Raw genomic sequence first — 20,672 nt, 5'->3', positions numbered from 1 at the left:
TTAAATTGGTTTGTATGGTCACAGTTGAGGCCCCAGTATATATCGTTGAGTCAATCAAGTTTCTTGGTTTTGTGTCGAGATTTGTTTTTGTTTTTTTTAGATTAATTAAAAAGTGTTTGAAATAAATTACAAAATAACAATTAGACATATGGTTACAGTGACGATTCGGCATCAGAAATTATTCAATCAGTAAGAGAGGATGATTAACAAAAGTAATGCAATAGCAGTCACTCAGTCGAGCTAGCACAAGATTTGGAGAAGAATGTGAAAAGAGTTTGAGAAAAATTGACACCAATTGTTTTCGCCTTTGAAAGCTTCGTTTCGTATATACATTGCACTATAGAGTCAAATTGCACTAAAAATTATGCGGTATATACATTTTTTTTTTTTTTTTTTTTTTAAAAAANTATGTACATTGTTAATTGGTCATAATTTTCAAAATCAACATTCCGTATAAAGTTTTCGAAGCATTTGTTGTTGTTCCATAACAATTTTGTAGTACAAAAGTTATGCGTTTGATGTCAACCGGCAAATGGCAAAATAGAGAAGATTTTTAAAGTGTGGATAGTATATATTGTTATATGCTGATAGCTCATTGGTGGATCAATCCTTTCTTGTTTTCCCAAAGGGACGTCTTCTCCAAACAAAACCATGTTTCTTGTGCAACTAAATACATAACTATAAGAAAAACTCAATCGGGCACTGAAGTTGTAAAAGTTACTAAAGAAAATATTCGAATTGGCTTTACATTCATCTCTCAGATTCGAGAACGAGGTGACATGAATCTGAAGCCCTGACCTCAGTAGCCAACTGGTTGAGCATCTGACGTCTCTTTTCCAACTTCTCGAGCTCGTTAGATTCTATGGGTTTTGTGGAGAGAGTTGCTTTCTTTAGGCGTCTTGCGTTCTTAAGGATGTATGTAGCCACGTATTTCTCACCTTCTAGTTGCCATTCGTATCCTGTCCACTCGAATGTCTCAAGATGGAACAACAAACATTCTGGTACACGTTTCGGTTGACTCCATTTCCAGCCGATCCGACTATCTTTGTTAAGGTAGTGATATGGCTGCGGCCAAAGCAATCCATGTAATATATTTAGAGATCACCAAAATACATGAAAGTAGAACTAGCTCGGAGACTATCCTAAAGAGTGAAATATATGGCTTACGTCAATGAGCTTGAGGATTTGCAATTTAGGAGAACTATTGAGCATGAGTGAAAGAAGATTCCACCACCATTCTTTGTTTGTATGCAGCTCCAAAGATAAAAGCTGATAGAAGATTTTACTAATAGGATACTTAATCTGTGCATCATCAGGCAGTATTATATTATACACAAAACAATGTTAGGCCAATTGCAGATGAAAAAAATCTTAAAATGTAAAAAAAAAAATTACCTGTAAGGGCGACAAGTCTAAGGAAAGACGTTTGGCTGTTATTAGAGTTTCCAAAATGTTCTCATTGAATATACCAGAAACGTTGGTGATTTTTGCCTCCACCAGCTCTGGCGCATGCTGAATCAAACAAAATCCAAGCCCATAGAACCCATTGAAGTTCAAGTATTTCAAAGAAGGAGCATTTATCACATAGCCTCCAACACGGTTTGCATAGTGTTCATCTTCTAAGGTTAGTCTCTGTAATGATGGCACGGCAATAGTGAAAGTCGCCACATCGGCATTGCTAAATCTGTGCACGACCAAATCTTCAAGAATAGGGCAGCCAGATAAAAGTTTCGGAACAGATTCTTCATCTTTGAAGTGTACATAGGAAAGCTTCAGCGTTTTCAGGGACTTGAAACAAACCGGAGAAGGAAGGTCTAATAGAATTGAACCCGTGAGTTCCAATATCTCGAGTGTGTTATTACATCTACACAAAACACCCGGGAATTTTACTGAGCCTAGCCCTTCACTGAAAACAGTGAGTACCAATTTACGCACATGGCGTGCAAATGCAATTCCAACCAACAATCCAATCTCCAAAGCATCACATTCATATCCAACTTCCAGTTTCAAACTCTCTAGAAACGGAGCATTATGTAGAATCAGCGTTCTGGAAACATCCTCTGAGAATGTTTGGTGATTATAGTGAGAAGAATCAAACTCGAGATTTGGCAACATCGTCCAAATAGATTTCCAACTTCTAGACAAACCACTCGTGGCTATAGCAGTTTTTGTTGGAAGTGAAGACAATATATCCACAAGCAAAGGTTCAGGCAACTCACTGATCCTGTCCTCACTCACTACACCTCGATTACTCAAACCTAAACCACCACCGATTTTGCTGTCAAAGAAAAATTACAATAACAAAAAGAAAATTGTCGGGTTCACAGAAATTAAAGTTGGAACTTACAATATTGTAGAAACGGATTCCAGGAGAAAAAGAAAAAACATAAACGACACAAAGAAACATACCGAGGGTGTTGTTCCATTTTTGTTAAATAGAGAAAACAATTTGCTTCAGAATACGAACGCTCCAAACGCAGTCCCTAATACACGAATCCGGCTAGCTTTGATATGATAACGGTGATGAGATTCACTTTTGTTGATTAGTAAAAGAATCACAAAACCCTAATTAATAGAATACCACCAAATACCAATGGTCACAAACTCACATGCATTAGACTCTGGAGAAGAGAAAACCAAAGCCTAAATATATTTGTTTTCTTCCGGTCCAGGCCCATGAATAGTTAACGAATATTTAACAATTTGTAGTGTGAATAATTAGAAATTACTAGGAAAATATTGTTAAATTTATTTGATAATTTATATTCGATAAAAATGCATGTACTTTGAAATATTGTTATGATACTAATAAGTAAGAGTGTTTTAGTCTGAATTTCGGATTTAGTTCAATTAGGTTGTTCCGATTTTGAGTTATACGCAACAAAGAAATATCTATTAAACTCAATTCAAAGTATAGAGTTTCTCACTTTTTGAAAGTTTTGGTTTAAATCCGAATAACCCGTAGTTACGATATACAAAAAAATGAAATGGAGCGTTTGATACAAATCAACAACATTTATAGCTTTTATTATTTATATGTGATTTAAATTCAAATTTTGAATTATTTATGATTTAAAGTTTAGAGAATCTTCTTCTAAAATTTTAAGTCACTACATGCTTCATGATAAGTTACTTTTATATAGTTAATTTTAAGTCATTATCTTGCTGATGGTTGGCTAACTATGCCTTTTTTTTTTATCTTTGGGTTTTCACTTTTTTGATGTAATACCGGAAATTGTTGACCGGCTTGCCTTTGAGGATGTTTGTGGGATTACGAGACCACGGCACGTCCATGTATGATTTCTTTTTTGTTGTTTGAATAAATTGAAGGAGGTATATCAAAAAAAAAAGTTACTTTTATATATTTATCTTCAAGGCAAAAAAAAAAAAAATGCAAAGAACTGAAGTCCAGAACTTATCGAGCACACACACAAAAATATTATCATATTTCTATATACTCTTCTTAACTATTCCAATTCCAATATAGAAGATCTTTTAGCTTTTTTTATTTGTTCCATTTTATTATAAATTTTCAAGTTTCTAGATACATTTTATTATTAATTTAATAATTTTAACTATTTAAATTTTATAGTATTTTTTCTATTTGTTGGATTTTATTAAATAGTAAAACATTTATTGTTTTTTATTTTTTTTTGTGTTTTTAGTCAAAAACTCTTATAATTTGGAATAGAGAGTATTTAGGACCCCAGTACCACAATAGCATGTTAATAATCGACTATGATATAAGTAAACATAGAATTAGACTAAAATGGGTTTTGTAAAATGAATTATTTTCTGATTGTTTATAGAAAAACTAGATTAGGATCCGCACATGTGTGGGTTTTAAAATTATTTAATAAAATTAAAAAATTTAAAATATATTTTTTGAAAATAAAAAGATAGATTATTTTAAGTTAGAGATAATTTTTTACTTTAATACACTACTTTATCTTTTATATTTTAAAATTCTTACAATAACCTAAAGCAAAATTATCGACCACCAAAATATTTTTCAAAACATTAACCATTACGAATATTATTATTGTCAAATTTCGAAATGTTCAACAACTTATTCACAAAATATTTTACATGCAATCGACCCGTCAAAACATTATCTTATTAGCGTTCACATACAATTTAACTTTATGTTTTATTATTAATAATGTGTTCTTACACCCTAAAATATTTTATTGTTAAAATACGCTATTTATCACCACCTACAAATTGTATCTGTGAACAAGTTAAACAATTTTTGTCTATTTACTTTCACTTTGACGTATTTTCTTTTCACCAATTAAATTTGTAGTGACAGTTTGTTTAACCATTAAATTTGTTTACTCAAACAATATTTTGGATGAAAAAACTGAGAAAAAATATATACACGATTGTAATGAGTTTATGACCAACCCATAAAATTTAAGAAATTAAAAAACAGTTAAAAAAAAGTTATAACCGCGATAATATAGGAGTCTTAGATAATTTATTGATATAAAATATTAACTAAACTAAAAATTCTAAAAATACTACAACATAATAAATTTAAAATATTTATTTTAAATGAATAAATAATTAATCTTACATATCCTTAACTGGAAAATAAAAAAGAAACTCAAAAGAATATAGAAAATGTTATTTTAAAATATCACAGATTTCTAATAAGAAAATCAAGTTTAACTAAATAATATAACAAAACACTAAAAATACTACAACATAATTGAATTAAAATATGAAAAAGGAATAAACAATATTGATAGTTGTGACAAAAAAAAAACAAATATTGATAGTACGTAGATTCGTCATCCAAAATTGTATAAGACAGATAGGATAAAAGTCTTTACCATCGTTTAAGTTGCGAATTTGTAATTTGGGAACCCTGTATTTTGGTAAACTATGTTAGACAACGAAAATCAATGAATATTTTAAAATAATATGATGTCTATTATTCATAGATGTGAAAATAGTCAGATAGGTGGAAGTAGTCAAAGATATATGTATAGTAGTATATAAATATTGTACTTACACAATGATTTAGTTTGTCTACCCATATATGAAACATAGTTAAATCCAGCCTTATATGAGCTTCATCTGCAAGTGTCTTTTCGATCATCACTCATGATACCCCATTTTCTTTTGTTAGCAAGATTTTCTGATCTCGCATGGTTGTATTTGTTTTTTTGTTGTTCATGATTTTGTAGCGTATTTAAGGTTTTGATTTAATATAGGATACATTTTAATATACATATTTATATAATAAGATATATCCTATATTTCCTCAGGGTGATATGTAAATATTTCTTTTTTGTTTTTGGATTAGTTTTTATTTTTATTTGATAAATATTTTTTTAACTTTTTTTTAGTGATTATCTTAGACATATGTCAAAATCTAAGATCGTTAATTTGACACATGTTGTGATTATGTTAATCAGTAATCTGAACACGTGTCGACATCTTATCGATATAATTGACACGTATCACGATCTCGTTAATAAGTAACTTTGACATCAAATTTTATACAATACTAGATAAGGCTCGCGTAATAACGAGGGTAAAAATTTTAAATAATTATTGAGAATAATTAAGTAGTAATAGACATGTTTTTAGATTTTATCTTGTAACATTTTAATATTGAATATGAACTTCTCATATTTCATTTTAATACTCTCTCAGTTCTATTATATAAGAGGGGGTATTGAACTTGTTTTTTCTAGGATTTGGTTAGATTTTAATATTTTAGGATTTTGAGAGATTTGAGTAAGATTTTAGGAGATTTGATGGTTTGTTAGAGATTTTAATATAAAGAAAATGAAAATGAAATGAGAATCTGTGAGATTTTGTAAGTGATTTTAGAATATTTCAAAACACACCATCTATCTTCTTTTCATTTTGATAAAATATGAATATTGTTTAGGAACAGTTTTTTACAAGAGTTTGGGGTAGCAGTGGTTTTATTTAGACCCAAAAAGAAGATAAAAAAGTCTAATGAAAAAAGGGAAGTACAAAATGCAGAGATTTACTGGTGAACCATTGTTAAAAAAAATTGTAGTAGAGTTTGAGGATTACAGAGAACTTGTGAAAATAAGAACGAACAAGCTTTCGAAGAAACACTCGCGGTGTATGGCTGATGGGAACGAGTTTCTTGGGTTCCATGGTACCACTCTTTCTTGCACTCTCGGTTCCAGTAACAGCTCTTCAAACCTCTGTTTCCCGGATCAATGTGGAGTTTGTCATATTTTAAGACATGGGTTCAGTGCTAAAACGAGACCGGATGGGATTAATGGGGTTCTCACAGCATCAACGAGCTCTACAGCTCTTGAATGTATTGAAATTACCGATCAGAGAATGAACATAGGTTCATTGAAAGCAGTTGTGCTATGTAGAGTGATTGTAGGGAGGGTTCATAAACCGATGCAGAAGTTTGAAGATCCTTGTGGGTTTTCTGAGTTTGATTCGTTGGCTTTGAAAATGGGACCAAATTCTAGAATTGAAGAGTGTTTTTCTGTTGAGTACTAAAGCTTTGTTACCTTGCTTTGTCATCATCTTCAAGCCTTGAAAATAAATTTCTTGAGAAAGATGGTTCTAGAGAAATTACCAGACTTCCAACTGTATACACCATGTCCTTTTTGACTTGATGGTGGATCGATGGCCAGAAGATTTGATGATTAACATAATTGATATCTCATCATCATTTGGAGCCTGCAAAAAAAAACATTAAACACTTTAGAGTAAACTAGAAACGATGAAATGGCCTTTTGATAAACAATAACTGAACATCATTATGCTTCCCACCGGATCTCACACTTCATTCTCTGATAAAAAGCTGAAATTTGGACAGTAATAACTCTGATTGTTTTGGTAGTGATTATAATGTCGTATTAAACGAAGCTTTTGGAGAATTATTTTGCAAATGAGGGTACAACTGGTTCAGTAGGAAGATACAAGCCCTCATCTATTGTTGCACTGACGTTCACGAATCGGGAAAACGTAGTGGCTATGACAAAAAAACAGAGTCATGTAGGTAGGTGGAAGATGCAATTGGTTTGACCTTTTTTTTTTTTGGGAAATCCTTCAAAATCCCACTTTAAGGGGTGTGATTGTATGAGTCACATTTTTCACCTAAAAAAACTAACAAATTCTTTTAAAATAATTCAAAGTATGGATTTTAAGTGAGTTTTACAAATTATGGATTGAATAACAAGAGATTTTAAATCATTCTAAATGATTTTATATAAATTCTAAATTGAATAACATAGGATTTTAATAGAGTTTTAAATATCATCAATTGAATAACAAGTGATTCTAAGAATACTTTAAAAATCTTCTAAAAAATATGAGTTTAATACCCCCCTCTAAGAGTTTGAAGGCTTTTTGCATTATTTTATAATATTTTCTCAAATTTCTATGTACAATTTTTTTTAATATAACAATTTATAACTATTTGAACTATGCAATATATTTTTCGGGAAAATGATATATTTTCCCACAAAAAGTATCACATCAAGTTAGATAGAGCTCAATCTTTGATCAACAGAAGAAAATCATTATGTTCTTTTTTTTCTTTTAATTTGTTTTAATTAATTTAATTCGGTTTAAATTATATTATATTTGTTTTATTATTTTATTTAGTTAGTTCAGTAAATAGTGAACCGAACAAAACCGATGTTTGTGGTAATTAGGTGAAAACTATGTTTCAAAGGAGATATAAATCTTGAACTATGGAGTATGAGAGATATAGATTGAGAAATATTTTCTCGGAGATATATAGTATGTGGTAATAGATTGAGCTCTATCTGGCTTGATATGATATTATCTTGGAGAAATATATCTTTTTCCGTATACTTTCTTATTGGTTGAAGTTTTATAAATGACATAATATTTATTGTTTATTAATGTTTGTGTTTTTATCCAAAAACTCTTATAGGACATGGAGTGCCATTTAAATATCTATAACATCGTAATAAACCATATTTTAAGTTTCATTATATATTTCATCTTAATGCATAGAACTAAATATTTTATATCAAACACAATTAATAAATCATATCAAGTCTATATCTTAGTAAGAATTGAAAATACCGATAAAAATTAACAAAATGTAATTCGCAATAAAACTGAATCAACATATTTAAGATATATTTTTTATGTTGTTATCTCATAAGTACTAATTTTAACTCATTTCATAATTAATTTTAAATAAGTGAAAGTTATAAAATAAAAACATATATAAAGATATATAGACATTACCATCAAATTAGTGAAGATTCATTCTTATAAATTATAATATATTTCGTATTATCTTATGTTTTAACATATGCATTACAAAAATACATGTGTTCAAATTATAAAATCAAACATAAAAATAAGAATAATATTCTTGAATCAATTTTTTTAAAATAATACATATTAATATTTGAAATCAATATTATCGATATAATTGACACGTGTCACGATCTCGTTAATGAGTAATTTGACATCAAATTTTATACAATAAGATACAATTTTTTTTTTACACAATCGTGAATTTGATTATTTGAACACCTAACAAAGAAAGTACAACAAAAATATTATTGCTGAACGAAATAGATAAATGCTCCCAAAAATATAGAGCCAAGTATATTGACCGACGAAGGGTCACTATAATTGGATCTGCGTGCCATCTAAAAATCTAGTCAAATGTTCCAATGGGTCGTTTTAAGGTTCGCGTGCTTTTGTAGTTTGCTGTCAAAATTACTGTCTATATTACCTTTGGTCGAAGATTTTGTTTGTTGTGTAAATTTTAATTTGCCCAGTGGCACATCTTGTAATATCCGGTATCCCACATGCCAACTTGTTATTTTGCTGTCAATACTGCTAAAATAAGAATATAGAGATGTTACAAAATTGTGTAACTCCAAAATAAAAGAACTAAATTGAAAGTAGTCAAAAGAGAAAAAGGGGATAAACTAATATATAATTTGCTTATGATGGTTTTTTTTTGTTTTCTCAGAAGATGATTTCAACTAAAGGTGAACATATATATTTTTTTAATGCTAACACAAAACGGAGATGTAGGCTATATTCATCTGTTGCTTTGAAAATGCAAAACAGATACCAAATTGACTAAATATGGGTGCTAGATTCTTACTAAGAACCCAACTCATGTCACTTCAGCCAATTTACCCTGTGAATTACTTATGCTTCAAAACATTTGAGAAAACCAATAATTGGAGATATACATATTTTTCGTAGTTTGGGCACTTCCATCCCTTCTTTGTGTGTTTCTGAACTGCTTACTGAAATAAAAATTTGTGAAAGTTCACTACATAGATAAAATTGAAATTGGCAGTTCCATTCATCATCATCCCTTCTAAACAATTTTTATAAATCTACAAAATAGAAATCCTAATTGAACAGGAATATCCTAATAATTAACTAGAAGAGTAGGTATCAGCTTCACACACGAGGTGACATGAATCTGAAGCCCTGACCTCAATAGCCAACTGGTTGAGCATCTGACGTCTCTTTTCAAACTTCTCGAGCTCGTTAGATTCGATGGGTTTTGTGGAGAGAGTAGCTTTCTTCAACCGTCTTGCGTTCTTAAGGATGTATGTAGCCACTTCTTTCTCATCTTCTCGTTGCCAATAGTAATTTGTCCACACGAATATTTCAAGATGGAACAACAAACATTCAGGTACACATTTTGGTTGCTTCAACTCCCAGCTGCTCGGACAATCTTTGTTACGAGAGTGACATGGCTGCGGCAAAAGCAATCAATCAATGTAATATTTAGAGATCATCAAAATACATGAAAGTAGAGCTCGGACTATCCTAAAGAGTGAAATGGCTTACGTCAATGAGTTTTGTAGGAAATATATTTGAATGAATATTATGTAAGGTGTTTACAGCATATATATAGTATACAGAGAAAACCCTAGGAGAACTTAATTATACTTAGACCCTCATACTATACTACTCTTACACGCCCCCTCAGAGGTAGTGGACGAACTCCAATCTTGCTATTGAGATTTTGAAAACGTGGTCTTGGTAGAGGTTTGGTGAGAGTGTCGGCTAGCTGATCCTGTGTGAATGTGAGCAACACGAAGAGCACCATCTTGGATGTGACCACGAACAAAGTGATAATCAAGGGCTATATGCTTCATGCGTGAGTGGAATACGGGGTTGGCACATAAGTACGTGGCTCCCATGTTGTCGCAGTATATGGTTGGCGGTGACTGGAGTGTGATACCCATCTCAGTGAGGAGATTACAGACCCACCGAAGTTCTGAGGCCGTGTTTGCTACGCCGCGGTATTCGGCTTCAGTGGAAAAACGAGCTATACCTTTTTGCTTCTTCGAGGACCAGGAGATAGGATTACCACCAAGATAGAGAATGTAGCCATTTGTAGAGAGATAATCGTGGCGATCATCGGCCCAATCTGCATCGGAAAAGGCATGGAGAGTGAGAGGTGTACCAGCCTGGAGGAAGATCCCATGTGACGATATTCCAGCGAGATAACGGAGTATACGCTTCACAGCTTGCCAGTGCAGATCAGTTGGGCTGTGCATGAATTGTGAGAGGCGATTGACCGCATAGGCGATATCAGGACGGGTGAAAGACAAGTACTGGAGCATACCAAGAACCTTGCGATATTCAGTAGCATTCACCAACGGCGTTCCGGAAGTGAGTGTCAGTTGTGGTGAGGGAGCCATTGGTGTTGAAACGGGCTTTGCAGCGAGCATCTTCGTTTTGGTGAGGAGATCAATGGTGTACTTACGTTGCATTAGGTGTAGTCCTGCAGGCGTACGAATGGCCTCAATGCCTAAAAAGTAGCTTAGGTGGTCGAGGTCTTTGAGGGATAATCTGGTGGCGAGCAAGTTGATGATGTTCGACACGAGTGCAGTACTACTACCGGTGATGAGGATGTCATCGACGTATACAAGCATGTAAGTGATGTGTCGACCTTCCCAATGAATAAAGAGTGAAGTGTCCGCAAGGGAGTTCTTGAAGCCAATGGAGAGAAGGTAGTGACGGAGTTCGGTGTACCAGGCGCGTGGTGCCTGTTTAAGGCCATAGAGAGCTTTGTTGAGGCGACAGACATGGTGTGGTCGATCCGGATCAACAAAGCCTGGGGGTTGAGCAACATAGACTTCATCTTCTAGCGTTCCCTGAAGAAAGGCGTTGTTGACATCAAGTTGTCGATTTGGCCAGGAATGATGAACCGCAACGTCAAGAACCGCACGAATGGTAGTGGACTTGATCACCGGACTGAACGTTTCGTTGTGATCCCGGCCTTGCTTTTGTTGAAATCCCTTTGCGACAAAATGTGCTTTATATTTGTCAACTAAGCCATTAGGAAGATATTTTGTGGTAAAGAGCCACTTACAGCCGACGAGGTTTTGTGATGGATGTGGAGGGACCAAATCCCATGTACGGAGACAGACTAAAGCAGTGATCTCGACGGACATGGCTGGGCGAAAACGCGGATCTTGGAGAGCCTGTGTGATGGTCGTAGGTTCCGGCGAGTGTGTGGTAATGGCGGTGTAGGTAAGCTTTTTGGTCGGTTTACGGATGTTGTTTTTGGCACGTGTTTGCATGGGGTGATGATTTACGTGAGGAGGGACAGGATTTGGTGGTGGTGGTGGAGTGTTAGGTTGCAATGGTGGGGGTGGAGTCGTCGGTTCGGGTGGAGGTGTCGGAGTGGTTGGTAGTGGTGGTGGTGGTGGTGTCGGTGGGTGTGGAGACGGTGAGGGAGAGGGTGATGGTGTATCGGCTAACGATGGTGTCGAAGTGGGTAGAGGATTGGTGTGGGGTTGTGTAGGTGGGTTTAATATGGGATTGATTGGGCTTGGAACTGGGCCTGGTAGGTTGTGGGAGCCCAATAGAGTGTCACGAGATTGAGTTTGAGTTGAGGGACATACCTGTGAGCGTGAGGCATTGAGCGGCGACGTTAGTGACGGTGGTCGGCGGTGAAGGTCCGAGTTTGGTGGGACCGGTGACAAGTATATGAGTGGATGGCGACCAAGGGGAATGGTAGTTTATCTTGTCGACGCCAGAGGGAAAACGCTGGATTAGCAACGGTGGCAGCAGCTTCGGTGATGGTTGGGGTTGGTACCGTCACGGTACCGTCGAGATAAGTGGCAAGGTCGTATCCATCGAACAAGGCATGGATCTGACGGCTCCACATGAGGAAGTTTGTTGCAGTGAGTTTCATGACATTAGAGGTGTTGACATGAACCAACGAAGTGGTGTCAGTCACAGCTACTGTATCGGCAGTGGAGAGGTTGGATGTGGACATCTCGTTGAATCGAGGGAGGACGCGGCGAAGACAAAGAAAGAAAAAAATAAGGGTTTTGTGATTGTTTGTTTTTATTTATTTATTATTATTTAGGTATCGGAGGCTCTGATACCATGTAAGAAATATATTTGAATGAATATTATGTAAGGTGTTTACAGCATATATATAGTATACAGAGAAAACCCTAGGAGAACTTAATTACACTTAGACCCTCGTACTATACTACTCTTACACATTCCATCTCCCAACGCATGGTTAAATCTTATTATACCAACTGCTTCAGCATCCAAGGTTTTGACGTTAAGGATGTGAATGTCCCACAAAGGTCGTGATCTATCTAGAGGAATCATTGTGAGACGTGAGATATAGTCATCGACGAAGCTTTGCCCACCATCACATATCTCTTCTTGATCTATGGACGGTACGATTACANCGCGGCGAAGACAAAGAAAGAAAAAAAATAAGGGTTTTGTGTTTGTTTGTTTTTTTTATTATTATTATTTAGGTATCAGAGGCTCTGATACCATGTAGGAAATATATTTGAATGAATATTATGTAAGGTATTTACAGCATATATATAGTATACAGAGAAAACCCTAGGAAAACTTAATTATACTTAGACCCTCGTTCTATACTACTCTTACAAGTTTGAGGTTTTGTAATTTAGGAGAACTATCGAGCATGAGCGAAAGAAGATTCCACCACTCTTCTTTGTTTGTACTCGAGTTTCAAGATCTCAAGTGTGTCATTATACGTACACAAAACACTCGGAAATCTTACTGAGCCTTCCTTCTGAAATTCAAAACTGAGTACCAATTCTCGCACATGGCGTGCAAAAGCAATTCCAATCCATATCCCTACATCCGAAGCATCACAATTCTTTTCTGTGACTAAACGCAAACTCTCTAAAACAGGAGCTTTATGTGATATCAAAGATCTGCAAACATCCTCTGAAAATGTATGGCGAGGATGATTATCAGAATCAAACTTGAGTTTTGGCAACAACTTCCAAAGAGATCTCCAATTTTTTGACAAAACACTCGTGGCTATGGCGGTTTCTGTTGGAAGTGAAGACAATATATCCACAAGCAAAGCTTCAGGCAACTCACTGATCCTATCCTCACTCACTACACCTCGATTACTTAAACCTAAACAACCACCGATTTTGCTGTATTCAAAAAAAAAAAAAAACAAAATAACAAAAAGTTAAGATCTTTAGGGTTCACAGAGATTAAGGTCGGGGCTTACAACTAAGAAAGCCATATAAATAGATTCCGAGCAAGAAAAAAGAAAAAACCATAGACGAAGCAAAGAGACATACCGCTGTTGATGTCGTTGTTCCATTATCGTTTAACAAACACAGTAATTTGGAACAAACTCCTTCAGATTACGAACGCTCCAAACGCAAACGCAAAAGCAGCCTACCACACTAATTCCGTTCTGATGCTTACATTTGATAAATATTGACAAGATTCAGCTTCAAAATTATACATTCACTTGTGTTTTTTTTTGTTTTTTTTGATTAGACAAACAAAAGGATTCTTTTTTTTTTTTGCCGTGTTCTTTTGTAATGTTGTATGCTTTATCTGCTTCTCTTTGTTGTTCATGTATTCTGTAAAAAATCAAAAATTGGTAATGATATGTTTACAAAAAAAAAAAAAAAAAAAAAAAAAAAAAAAAAAAAAAAAAAAAAAAAAATNACAAAACAACACAACTTGAGTCTTTTCATTTTCCCTTTTTTTTTTTTTTTAGTTTTTTTTTAAATACCCAAAACATTCACAAGCCCAAATTTGTTTGTTTCCGGCCCAGGCCCAATTATACGAAGAGTTAACAACATTTTTTAGGGCTTTGATACTATAAAAACCTCGTAACCCTAGAGTTGCAGACAGATACCTCACCAGTCCGTCCAGCCGCGCAAGAAGAAGCTTCCCTCTCTCTATCTTTGTGAGTTTTCTCGTTCCTCTTCTACTTCTCGTTTCTGTGAATCTCTCTCTCGCTGCTCTCTTCGTTTAGGGTTTACTAGTGTGTTTCTTCTCTCTTTGTCCCTGCTCCTGGTATTTTCTAAGTTCGTTGCTTTGTTCATTTCGAGTTTTATTTGACCTGATAAAGCGATTTTTAGAGTCTGTGATTTGTTCTGCTTTGGAGATTTATCAAAGCTTCGCACTTTGAATGCGTAAGATTTCGAGTTTTTATTGATGAACTGTAAAATGTAGTTTTGATGTCGTTGTTATACCGTTGGGGATCTCTTACGAGTTTATAAGTCGTCATCTTTAGTATGGTTTTAAGAAGAGTTGTCTAGATACTTGGAAGTATTACAAGCTTTTTGTATCACTTTTTTTTTAGTTTTATCTTAGCTAAAGCATTGAGATGGATCTTACGGTTTGCGGTGTAAAAGTTTCATCATTTTGATATCTTTAGAGATACATTAATGGTTTTTGAATGTATGATTCACTAATGGAGCTGATTGTTGTTGGGTTTTTTTTTTTGCAGCTTGAGGTGACGAAATGAAGCACAACAATGTCATCCCCAACGGACACTTTAAAAAGCACTGGCAGAACTATGTGAAGACGTGGTTCAACCAGCCTGCCAGGAAGACCAGAAGAAGAGTTGGTTGGTTTATCTCTCCCACTTTGCTTGTGTCATGTTTCTGTTTAAGCCTACTCCCATGGTTTTCCAGAATCTAAATGTGTGTTATGTGTCATGTCTACCCAGCGAGGCAAAAGAAGGCTGTGAAGATCTTCCCTCGTCCAACATCTGGACCTCTCCGCCCTGTCGTGCATGGTCAGACTCTTAAGTACAACATGAAGGTCAGAACCGGTAAAGGATTCACTCTTGAAGAGCTCAAGGTTTGTAACATCTATCTCTCTCCGTCTGTCAAGTTTCATTTATTTATTTCTGATCGTTGATTACATTTACCTGGTTGGTACCCTTGATTTCTGATTGATTAAATTAGGCTGGATATTTCTTTGTTTTTGGTGCTATCATGTTTCATTTCTTGCTGAACATTGTTGGGATTGTTGATTTCTGATTGCTTTTTTTTATTAATGATAGGCTGCTGGTATCCCCAAGAAGTTGGCTCCTACAATCGGTATCTCTGTTGACCATCGTCGCAAAAACCGTTCTTTGGAGGGTCTTCAAACCAATGTCCAGAGGTTGAAAACCTACAAGGCAAAGTTGGTCATCTTCCCACGCCGTGCCCGAAAGGTTAAGGTACTATTTCGAAGCAACAAGTTTATGGTTTAGTGGTCTTCATCATTATGGTTTGATTTTGGTACTGATCTCTTACTTGTTCTGTTTTTGTTTGTTTGTGTCAGGCTGGTGACTCTACACCAGAAGAGTTGGCCAATGCTACCCAAGTCCAAGGAGACTACATGCCTATTGTACGTGAGAAGCCCACTATGGAACTCGTTAAGCTGACCTCAGACATGAAGTCCTTTAAGGCTTATGACAAGCTCCGTCTGGAACGGACAAACAAGAGACATGCTGGTGCTAGGCTCAAGAGGGCTCAAGAGGCTGAGAAAGAAGAGAAGAAGTGAGGATCCTTCATCTTAGTTAGAATCCTTGTTATCATCTTTTGGATCTGAATTTTGGTGTATCAAACTCTGTTTTTTGTTTCTTCAAGAATTGTATCCTTGAATCTTTGAATTTGCTGATACTTTGCTTCTCTGGTTTTATGAAAAAGATCATATCACACATTTTGCCATCTCTATTCGTACCCACCTTTTACTGTAGACAAAGTATTTTAAGCTATTTGAAAAATTGTCACGAGTAGGATTGTTTTACTTGTGCAACTTGTACCCTTCTGCTTAGTTTCTAAAATCACGCTAGTGCCGATTAGAACAATATTTAGCGATGATGTTCATTTTTTAGTCAAGGCGACATGTTATAATCTATACTCTGGTCAGAAGAAGGTATCTTTCCACGTAAACATTTTTGATGCTTCGTATTTCCAATATATTCACGTTTTCGGAAGAGAAAAAAAACCTAAAAGACACTTGTATGTTAATAAGATATCAATTATATTATAGAGTTGCCAATGATTATGTCACAGAAAACAAAAATAAAAACTGTTCACAGATAGTATAGGTAGGTAAAACAAAACTAAATCAACCATAGCAAAATGAAGAAGACAACGAGAAATGGGTTTTAAAATTGGAGCTTAGAAGTCATGGAAGAGCATCATTGCATCATCGAGTTTAAACCTACTGGCAGAAAGCAACATTCTCTTGGCGTTAACCTTTTTCACTCTCTCCTTTAATGCTCCATCCGATGTGTTTTTTAGTATCTTCGATGACAACATCATCAACTGCCACAAACGCAATAACAGTTTATTTTTTTTAGTAAAAAGAACATCTAGGAATTCATCAACTCTACCATCTTTAGTAATTTCAAAGCGTGGACTAACCTCTTTCTCGGAATCTCCTTCATGGGTCAACCTGAGACTCAAGTTTAAAGAAGCATGATACATCTCATCCAACATTTGCCTCGTCACAATCAACTTGTTTACCTTCCACAATAAGAAGGACGCATATCCAGAACCACCACCCGTAACCACGAATTTCTAAAACAACATAAGAGGAAAATAATGAATCAACATCTAAAACAATATTTCATTTAAAAAGATTTGGTTTCAACTTGGTAAAAAAGATAGTACCTGCATATGTAAGTAACTATCTTTCCACATCTTCAGAAGGATTTGAGGCGTGTCTTTCTTTTCAGTCAGCGCGGCATCAGCAATCTTAAAAAAATAAAAAGTTGAAGTAAAGTTAGGAAACTTGTTATCAACAAAAAAATAATGTTTCAATATTTCACTAGAAAAAACATATCTTTTTAACCTTATCGGTCTCAACAAAACGCCCTTCTTGTGATAAGTATCTGAACATTCTGAAAGCTTCTTTCCCATATCTTCTCATAACTACTGCTTCCATCTGACACCATTTCAAAAATCTTATTTTCAATTTCAGAAATATTTCAGGAAATATAGAAAAAGATGGAAACACACCTCGTCTTTCTGTGCTACGCTGATAATTGATTTAAAATCTGCAAAAAACAATTAACAGAAGAAATTGAAAGGTAAGTTTGAATACAAAAATCAGTTGAATAGAACGTTGATGGAGTTACTATACCAACTATGTATGAACTATCCATTTCTATCACAAATGCTGGTAGATATGAAGAAGATGCACACAATTGATCAAGGTATGCTTCAACTCGCTCTTGTAACATAGTACGACCAGCTTCTGTCTTTATAACCTCTTCATAAATGGAACCAACCGACATTGGAACTGTTTAAAGAGGAAAGCAAATTCAGTAACCCGACAGAATGTTCTGATTTTGGTGGAGAGTGTCAAATGATCAATCAATCGCACCAAAAACAACAATGGAGACTTCAATTTGTTTTGTTTATGTTAAGATATCTAATGAAAATGAGTAAGCATCTCAGATATTACCCGACTTGTCTGTTTTCACCTTCTTCTCCTGCGATCTTCCTACTTCTAACATTGCCCTCATGACAATGGCACATCCTTCATCCCTGCGTTCTTTCACTATCTCCACACACACCTTAAACAAAGAAACAGGTGGTCAAAAGACTCCTAAAGATAAATCAGGAAAATTAAACTTTGAATACCAATAAAATAACCTCAAATGAGAGACACGGGTAACTTACCTTATGTCTAAGGCGGCGGATGAACTCCTCAAAATTAGGACGCCAAATCACTTCATTGCTCGTAGGTGATAAGTCCACATCACGTTGCTTACGCTGAAATATTCGGTTTCAGAGAGAAACATCAAAACAAAAGGTATTTAGTGCTACATCATTGAGAAATGTATTCCTATTCTCCAAAACTGCATGGTAAGAATGCTGATACCTTCCCCTCAGTAATGTTGTTATCATTATCTGCTATTGATGAATTTGAATCTTGTTCAAATACAAGTGGAAACCTTATTGTTTCAACTGGAGTTGCTGCTTCAAGAACACGTTCCTCTAAGGTTTCCGGTTCTTTAAGAATCTGCACAGTTTAAGAAATTTGTTAATTAATACCAAAAAAAAGAAAAAACAGTCAAACAGAGATTCATATCGCTGCAATTGGTGGATCTAATAAACAAGAAACTGATATATCCGAAAAAGTATACAGTTGTTAGTTTTCCTACTAACAAACTACAACAGAAAGACTTTTACCAATTACCTTGGCAGCCTTAGGGCCTCTTTTCTTTGCCGGCTCTTGTTCTTTGTTTGCAAGAACAGGTTCGGGAGAAGGAATGCGCTCAACAAAACGGGCAGCAACCAATTTCTGAAGAGAATCTTTGATCACTTCTGAACCTATCGGTTTTTCTGAATCTGATCATGTATGAAGAAAACATGTATAACAGATTAGAAGTCATTTGTTATGACACATTATTGTACTCAAAACGAGAAAAACAAAGCCAACGCCTACAATGAGAGTATTGTGGCAATACAACACAGGAGGTACGTAAGATATTAGGACTCACCTTGGTCTCTTTCTATCAGCTGTCCTAAGGTAAGCCTACCGTTACAAAGTAAACCATCAAGAACTGCACCGCACTGTACATGTAGATCAAACGTATAAGGTTAGCATGTCTCGAAGCACAACCAAATAAGTCAAACACTGAACAGAGCGAAGAAGAAGCAGGAGGATTAAACCTGAGACCCAAGTTCTTCGTTTACAACCCTTGAAAACTTGTTATACCTCCCACGATGAAGAATGTTGCTAAGCAGCACAAGGTACTGTACAGTAGCTTTGCTCTCGGAACCATCTACATATCAAAAAATCATACAACAAAACTTTCATGATTACTCACTTTCTGTGTTTCACAACAAGAAAACCTCAAAGGTTACTACTAATCACAAAACCTACTCGGAACTCTTAGTTATCTATGCCATGAAACTCAGCGATTAGAAACTGAAAAAAAAAAGCAAACAGGACTAACCAGGCGGCTCAATAGAGAATGCTTGAACGCAATTGTGCTGAATCAAGAGGTACAAAATATCCTTGACTTGGTTATGATTGATTTCAGATTTTGCTAAACGAGAGATGTCTCGCGAAGAAAGAGGTCCTCTACGGAGAAGACATTCACAAACTTTCTGCAAATAAAGCCAATCACCAAAAACTCATTAACACAGGAATCATAGATTTCATAATCTTTGGAAGGGTTCATCAAAGTGTTTCAATTTACCGAGACGACGGTTCCGAACTGGACTGAGATAATGTGGACGGCGTAGACGATGCCATACTCAGTCGTCTCCATGATTAGTGTGACACTTGTTGTCTTCTTCTGTCTCCCGCAAACACACAAACAACACACAAAAGGGTTTTTAGCAAAATCGCAAATTTGATTAAAAAGGACAAATCTTTTGAAAAAGTACCTTCTTTACGCTTCGATTGAGTTATATAAGTCTCAAAACCCTTGACGGGTTTCGGTGACAGAAGATAGCTTCCGCCGGTGGAGGAAGGGTGATCGGAAAGTTCTCAATTTTTTTTTTTTTTTTTCTGCGATTGTTTGTTTAAAAACCTAAGCCCAATTTGATGGAGGGTAAGGCCCAATTTGATGGAGGTGAGGCCCATTGCTTCTCTATTTGTGTATGTCGGTAAAGAAGAACAAACACAAATCAAATTCTTCTATTTGTAACTCTATGTGATGGCTTTACATTTTTACATGAATTGACGACCATGTTTTTAATTAGGAGAAAGGGAAAATGATTTTTTCAGCTACATGAGTATGACTTTGTTTTTTCTTTTTGAAATAAAATTGTATACGACGTTTTTTCATGTATAGGAGATTTTATTAATCGACTTCTATTTACATGATAACATAATGTTTCATCTTAAATCAGGTATAACAAACATTTTCGAGTTTCTAAATTCTACTGTGTTTCTTTTCTTAAGCTATTGCAAGCAAAATTATGGTCCAGTATAGTGAATCATGATAACATATATAGTGATATAGACCCAAAACAGTGATACAATACTGTGGTTTCAACTTTCAATTCAATAATTTTGGACTAGCAAAAGACATTTCACGAATCACGATATCAATATTCAACAAAATACTTTTTTGTCCTTTTATCAAAAGTAAGTTAAATGTTTTAGTAGTTGTTATTAGGAGTTGTAAATAAATTGTCTGTTGGAATTCATAACTATTATCATTTCTCTTCTAAACCGATAACTATATTTTACTAATGTTTGACATATATATTCGTGTTTACCTAATTTTTTATGACTTTACACTTCCTATATTTAAGCTTATAATTCCAAATTAGTCAGTTTAAGATATGCGTTCTTCCTTATAGATATATGAACAACACATTAAAACAAAAAAAAAAACAAAAAACAAAAAAGTCATCGGGTTTGAATGGTAACTGCGATCAGGGTGACCAAAT

At 34.8% G+C, this 20,672-nt stretch overlaps 5 protein-coding genes across 5 annotated transcripts; 2 read left to right on the top strand and 3 right to left on the bottom strand.

The window, feature by feature from the left end:
• On the bottom strand, nucleotides 751–2,426 carry LOC104698979 (FBD-associated F-box protein At3g49020-like). The gene is made up of 4 exons (XM_010414345.1): nucleotides 2,410–2,426; nucleotides 1,396–2,278; nucleotides 1,168–1,302; nucleotides 751–1,065 (listed from the first exon to the last, which is right to left on the bottom strand). The coding sequence occupies exons 1-4, from the start codon at nucleotides 2,424–2,426 to the stop codon at nucleotides 751–753; spliced, it is 1,350 nt and encodes a 449-aa protein (XP_010412647.1).
• LOC104698978 lies at nucleotides 6,001–6,510 on the top strand. The gene has a single exon (XM_010414344.1). It carries the CDS (start codon nucleotides 6,001–6,003, stop codon nucleotides 6,508–6,510), a length of 510 nt encoding a protein of 169 aa, XP_010412646.1.
• On the bottom strand, nucleotides 12,944–13,615 carry LOC109133325 (FBD-associated F-box protein At3g49020-like). The gene is made up of 2 exons (XM_019246340.1): nucleotides 13,593–13,615; nucleotides 12,944–13,439 (listed from the first exon to the last, which is right to left on the bottom strand). Exons 1-2 carry the CDS (start codon nucleotides 13,613–13,615, stop codon nucleotides 12,944–12,946), a joined length of 519 nt encoding a protein of 172 aa, XP_019101885.1.
• On the top strand, nucleotides 14,140–15,974 carry LOC104791126 (60S ribosomal protein L13-1). The gene is made up of 5 exons (XM_010516936.2): nucleotides 14,140–14,215; nucleotides 14,762–14,881; nucleotides 14,984–15,117; nucleotides 15,323–15,481; nucleotides 15,586–15,974. Exons 2-5 carry the CDS (start codon nucleotides 14,776–14,778, stop codon nucleotides 15,805–15,807), a joined length of 621 nt encoding a protein of 206 aa, XP_010515238.1. The 5' UTR covers nucleotides 14,140–14,215; nucleotides 14,762–14,775; the 3' UTR covers nucleotides 15,808–15,974.
• Nucleotides 16,299–19,774, bottom strand: LOC104791124. The gene is made up of 15 exons (XM_010516934.1): nucleotides 19,659–19,774; nucleotides 19,469–19,567; nucleotides 19,223–19,376; nucleotides 18,936–19,048; nucleotides 18,764–18,836; nucleotides 18,460–18,611; nucleotides 18,142–18,282; nucleotides 17,940–18,032; nucleotides 17,722–17,833; nucleotides 17,398–17,556; nucleotides 17,274–17,311; nucleotides 17,107–17,199; nucleotides 16,926–17,009; nucleotides 16,677–16,832; nucleotides 16,299–16,577 (listed from the first exon to the last, which is right to left on the bottom strand). Exons 2-15 carry the CDS (start codon nucleotides 19,538–19,540, stop codon nucleotides 16,431–16,433), a joined length of 1,587 nt encoding a protein of 528 aa, XP_010515236.1. The 5' UTR covers nucleotides 19,541–19,567; nucleotides 19,659–19,774; the 3' UTR covers nucleotides 16,299–16,430.

Source organism: Camelina sativa, chromosome 6 (assembly GCF_000633955.1).
Source record: "Camelina sativa cultivar DH55 chromosome 6, Cs, whole genome shotgun sequence".
Lineage (NCBI taxonomy): Eukaryota > Viridiplantae > Streptophyta > Magnoliopsida > Brassicales > Brassicaceae > Camelina > Camelina sativa.
This window is presented reverse-complemented; position numbering and strand designations above follow the sequence as displayed.